The sequence below is a fragment of the Fonticula alba genome (assembly GCF_000388065.1).
Source record: "Fonticula alba strain ATCC 38817 unplaced genomic scaffold supercont2.2, whole genome shotgun sequence".
Lineage (NCBI taxonomy): Eukaryota > Rotosphaerida > Fonticulaceae > Fonticula > Fonticula alba.
The window spans coordinates 120744-125707 of NW_009242972.1; the positions used below are offsets into that span (position 1 = coordinate 120744).

The 4964-nt window shown below is 66.5% G+C and overlaps 2 protein-coding genes across 3 annotated transcripts in view; both read right to left on the reverse strand.

Moving 5' to 3' along the window:
* Nucleotides 1–82: 82 nt before the first annotated feature.
* Nucleotides 83–2065, reverse strand: H696_01047 (hypothetical protein). Its single transcript, XM_009494931.1, has 6 exons — nt 1970–2065; nt 1685–1804; nt 1563–1613; nt 1179–1380; nt 793–1018; nt 83–620 (listed from the first exon to the last, which is right to left on the reverse strand). The coding sequence occupies exons 2-6, from the start codon at nt 1785–1787 to the stop codon at nt 318–320; spliced, it is 885 nt and encodes a 294-aa protein (XP_009493206.1). The 5' UTR covers nt 1788–1804; nt 1970–2065; the 3' UTR covers nt 83–317.
* A 562-nt stretch (nt 2066–2627) lies between these two features.
* H696_01048 overlaps nt 2628–4964 on the reverse strand; it is a 3797-nt gene continuing 1460 nt past the window's right edge. For both annotated transcript variants that reach the window (XM_009494933.1, XM_009494932.1), the window contains 2 exons: nt 2950–3911; nt 2628–2807 (listed from right to left, as the gene is read on the reverse strand). In XM_009494933.1, the coding sequence (XP_009493208.1) occupies nt 2669–2807; nt 2950–3911 (1101 nt within the window). In that variant the 3' untranslated portion in view covers nt 2628–2668. The remainder of the gene's footprint in view (nt 2808–2949; nt 3912–4964) is intronic.

Here is a 4964-nt window from a genome sequence, read left to right on the forward strand (position 1 = left end):
CCCCCCCCCCCCTCGAAAAGAGGCTGCTTTACTCCTTCCCCGCAAAATACCACACATTTCAAACTCTCCCCCTGACACATCGTTTTGAGGGCCATCAGCCGGGCGTGTATATTCTTTTGGATGCAGCACAGCGATGGGAGACACCAAAAGGATGGGTCCATCCCGGTGTCCGATACTCCCTTCCCCTGGCCATCACACACATGCACAATCACAACCGGACATGTGTATGAAGGGCAGAGGAAGGCCCAAAGGGCGAAGGAGAGAGAGGGGGAGAGGAGCAAGAGGCAAGCCGGGGGAGGGCATGCCGGCCGAGCACCTTACCAGATGAAGGGGAAGAGACGGCGGCGCTCACGGGGGTAGTTGGGGAAGTCCGCGCGGTAGCGCTTGTGCTTGGTGTTGGCCCACTCGGACATCTGAGCAGCGCCGACCACGGTGAACAGCATGCACGACCAAGTCCGAGTCATGAGCGACACGGCAACCCAGCCAAGGATCTCAAACAGGTAGTTCGGGCAGGAAACCAGGTTGAAGCCAAAGCCATAGGGGATACGGCGATCGCGAGTGCCAGGGGGGCGGAGGTTGCGCAGGGTGACATGGGCATACAGGTTGGAAAGCTGGCAGAACTGTGATGTGTGAAAGCACGCGGTTGCGACAGGAGACCGGCGTGTGTGTGTGTGTGTGTGTGTGTGTGGGTGGGTGGGCGGGTGCGTGTCAGTGTACGAAGGTGGAGAAGGGGGGGAAAGCGCGGGGCAGGGATTAGTCGGCCATGGAGTCGCAGAAGGGAGGAGAACGCACGGCCCAGAAGGCGGTCAGGCCCCAGAGCATGCCGCTGCTGGTCTCGACGACGGCCTTCGAGGGACGGTAGAAGTCCAGGGCGAAGAGGGCGCCACCAAGAAGCCAGTAGTAGGCGCTGTTCTTGAAGATGTTGCGAAGGGGCATGGTGGAGTGCGAGAACCGGTGCACGAAGACGGTCTCCAGCTCGCGCTTGGCGTAGTGCAGGAGGTTGAGGATGACCACGTGGCTGATCGGGGAGGTGCGTGGGCCCGGGAGGGCGACAGGGGCATGGTGAGAGGGGGAACGCCAGCGGCGGGAGGATCAAAAGGAGCGACAGTCGGAGACAGAGGGGGAGAGCAGGGAAAAAAGGCAAGGAGGCGAAGTGTCCTTGCGACTGCCAGGCGCACGTCTGCAGGGCACTGGGAGTGGTGCCGTAGAACTTCGGCAGGCCCCAGTAGGCCAGGAGGTGGATGACCAGCGGGCCGAAGTACTCAACCAGGAAGACGGTACGGTAGCCGACCTGCGGGCCGAGATCCTTGAAGGTCAGGACCTCGCCGTTGTTAACACCAGCGCTCTCAAGGGCACCGTGGGTCAGGACGACGCGGCGCTCTGTTGGGTGTATGTGTGTGTGTGTGGGGGGGGGGGAGAAAGAGGGAGGGCAAGCAAGATGTTAGCAGGGGGCCGCGAGGTGTGGCGAGGCCAGGGGGAGGAGAAATACGTCAAGAGAGACAGGTGGCAAGGATGACTGAAAAGGAAGGGGGGGGGAGGGGGGCCGGGGGGGGGGCACGCACGATCCTTGTTGACAAAGGTCATGCGCTGGCGGTCGGGGTAGTACTTGGGGACTGGGCGACAAGGGGTCAGTTGAGAGGACGCCAGACGGAGGCAGCAAATGCGCAGCGGACTGGGGGCATACACTTCTTGGCGAAGGCGGCCTTCAGCTCCTCCACAGTGGAGGCGGTGAACTCATACTCGCCCTTGGAGGGGACCTTCACCTTGAGGGTGACGGACTTGCTCATGGTGAAATGTTGTGACGCTTCGGGGGGAGGGGAGGCCGCGGAGGCAGAGGGGGCGAGAGCAGAGCACGGGAAATCGGGGTGAGCTAGGGCTGCAGCGTGGCAGGAACAGCGGCAAGAATGGCCGGGGGCGGGGTGGGGAAAGACAAAAAAGCGAGGCGAGCAAGGGGCGGCAAAATGCTCACCAAGTGGCAGGAGGGGGAACAGCAACAGGCGAACAAATCTCGGTGGCCCGGCGTCCTACGCGCACGAGAGCCAACATACACCCTTTTCAGAGGGCGTGGCGAGGGGAGGCCCCGGCGCGAGAGCACGCCCCCACCGCGTCACGCTCGAGGTTTCCCATGCTGTGCAGCCCTGGTCCCCTGTTCCCGAGGGCAGAGGGGGGGGGCTATTCGTCCGTTTCGCGCGGAAACGGCCAAGCACAGGCCCAAGCACAGGCCCAAGCACAGGCCCAGGCACGGAGACAAGCACGGAGACAAGCACAGGCGTGCCCGCACACCCGTCTCCACCCACCCTCGGCCCGGCCGCCGCCATCCGCCCCTAAGTCTTAGACGACCACCTCATCCGCCCGGGCATGAGCACCATAAAACCCGGACCCAGACCGCCACACCCGAAGGAGACAAAGGAACCTCACAGTCGGCACCAGCCCCCATATTACCAGCCAAGGCAGGATGCGCCCCATTTTTCCTTCCTTGACTGGTACCGCGCCATTCCCCGGCCTTCGCCATCCGTCTCGGGGCCAGGTGAAAAAAGGTGCCCTGCAACAGTGCCCCCCGCCCCCCGGCCTCCCGCGCGTTTTCAGGCCGCCCATCCGGGCACCGCACGGCAACACAAACGAAGAAGTTCGCTTGGCGGGCGCGCCCATCTTCTAAACTGTATTGTTGTTAATCGAAATGCGCCAAAAGATCGTCCATCGACGTTGGCGCCATGTTCTGGACCTCGGGCAGCAGCCGGTCCAGACACGATTGCCCCTGCTCGCTGAGCGAGTCGCGGAGCAATGCCCAGGAGCGTGGATCGGCCGGTCTTCATTCAAAAGCAAGGGCAGCCACACAGGGCAGGAGGAAACAGTCAGTTGCTGGATGGCTTTCCAAGAGCGGCCCCCGCCCCCCGCCCGTCTCTCCCCCGGCCCCGATCTAGGTTGGCACAGAAAAAAAAAAGAACGCACGATTCGGCGCATGCACGCCAGGCCCACAGCCCCGCCAGCGAAGACTTCCCCATGCGGTGGTACACTTGCGAAAGGCCGAGCGCGGCACGCTGGCCCCCGGCCCAGCCGTCCGATCGGCCGGCCAGTGGCCACAGGAATGCCTCGGCCGCCAGAGCCGGCGCCTCGGCCAGGGCATATGCCCCGGCCAAACTGGCCCACGCATCGTCCGGACCCCCGGCATGGTCCGATGCCAGGCCCACGCCGGCCGGGAGGCCACACACTGCACGCTCCAGCAGGCCTGTCGCCCGGCGAAGGTGGACACTTTCCCAGCCGGTCAGGAAGAGGGCCATCGCGTGGTCCGCCTGCACCACCAGCGATCCGGGACGCACGCCGGCCGGGTCTTCGGCCAGGGCCACCTCCGCAAGGAGGCCAAGCGCCTCGCGCGCTGGCAGGCACACCAGCAGTCGGGTGAGCTCCGCCTCCGGGTCACCCGGGGCCAAGGCACCACCGCCGGTGCAGCCGCCCCCCTCCGGGAGATGGTCATCCAAGGGCAGGAGACGGAAAAGCAGGCCGCTCAGCTCCGCGCCATAGTGGTGAAAGGAGGCCCGCGCCACCGGGGCCAAAAGAGCCCGAGCCCCGGCCAGGTCGCCCTGAAGGGCATGTGCCCGGGCAAGCAGGACCGCGGCCACGCCGCCATGCCCGGCTGCCAGGAGGAACACCGGTCCAAGGCAAATGCAGGCGGCCTGCCCGGCCGGGGCCGGCATGCACCGGTCACATCCGCCGCCCGTGTCTTGCCCGGTCCCGCGGCCGGTCAGCAGCACACGAAGGGCACTGGCCGGCTCGGTGCGCAGGACCGTGGTCAGCGTGTGTGCCTCAAATAGCCGGCCCATCAGCGACAGGGCCACGGCATGCTCCAGGCCGAAGAGGGGGCTCCCTCGGATGTGCACGACTGCGGCGCGAAGCTGCGCCACAATTCGGCCAAGCTACACCGGCGGTCGGGGGGGGGGGGGGGAAGGGGCCAAAACCCGGCGGGGGGGGCCCTCCCGCCCGGGGGCACAGGAGGAGACACACCCGGGGGGCACAGGCGGAGGCGGGGGGGAGGGGGGGGGGGGGGGGGCGGGGGGGGGGGGGGAGGAAAAAGGGAGGGGGGGGGGGGGGGGGAGGGGGGGAGGGGGAGGGGGGGGGGGGGAGGGGGGGAAAGGAGGAGAAGGGAGGGGAAGGAGGGGACAAGTTGGAGAATGAACATCCGGTGAGTATGTGCGTTTGTCGTCAAAGAGGGGGGGGGGGAGGGGAATTTCCCCGCACTCGGCACCCCGCGGGGTGGCGCGGTCCCGCACGCCCGGCTGCTTCGCTGCCGGCTTGTGTGTTCCTGCCTGCGCCCGGGGGCGGATGGGCTGATCCATGAAAACAACCAATGGATTGACTCTTCGTTGGCATTTCCTGGGCCTCCCGGAGCCTCCCGCCGCGGCCTGGGGCACGGTTGTTGGGCCGGCTGATGAGAAGGGCTTTTTCGCATTTCCAGCGTTTCCGCGCATTTTGAGCTGGCCGTGTCCCGCCTCGCCGCACCCCCGGCGCCCCGCGCCCCCCTCGGCCTGTACGCCGCTGGGAGGCGCGCATGAAAATTGGCTGGGCCGTCGGCCTCTTTGCTCTTTGCCTTACGTGTCGTGCTGCGGTAGCAGGTTGGGCGTCTCCCCCCCCCCCCCCGCGCCCCGCGCCCCGCGCCCCCGAGACACAGGGGCCCCGGCAGAGGGGGAAGAGGGGTCGGCCCGGGAGCATCAGCAGGTGGCACTGGACCCGGCAAAGGGGCCTCGGGAAGGGGGAGAACTGGGTCCGGGCTCGACGCGCGAGTGGACAAGGAGACCCAGCAACGTGAATGCGGCGGAAAGAAAGAAGGCGAGGGCAGGGCGCCCCGCCCTCCGCCGGCCGGTCCCGGGCCGCCCCTCCCACAACCCCGGGCAAGATGAGAATGGCAGCCTAATATGCATCTGGGGTGGGGCGTTTTGTCCGTCTCGTGCGGGCGCCTTTTTTGATTCGCC

What these genes read in the sequence shown, in the direction of transcription:
- H696_01047 (XM_009494931.1), bottom strand. Translation starts at nt 1,787, where the DNA reads ATGAGCAAGTCCGTCACCCTCAAGGTGAAGGTCCCCTCCAAGGGCGAG. An exon ending in GGCCGCCTTCGCCAAGAAGT is followed by an intron (nt 1,614 to 1,684) that starts GTATGCCCCCAG and finishes CTTGTCGCCCAG; the next exon opens with TCCCCAAGTACTACCCCGAC. An exon ending in ACTCCCAGTGCCCTGCAGAC is followed by an intron (nt 1,019 to 1,178) that starts GTGCGCCTGGCA and finishes CTCCCCGATCAG; the next exon opens with CCACGTGGTCATCCTCAACC.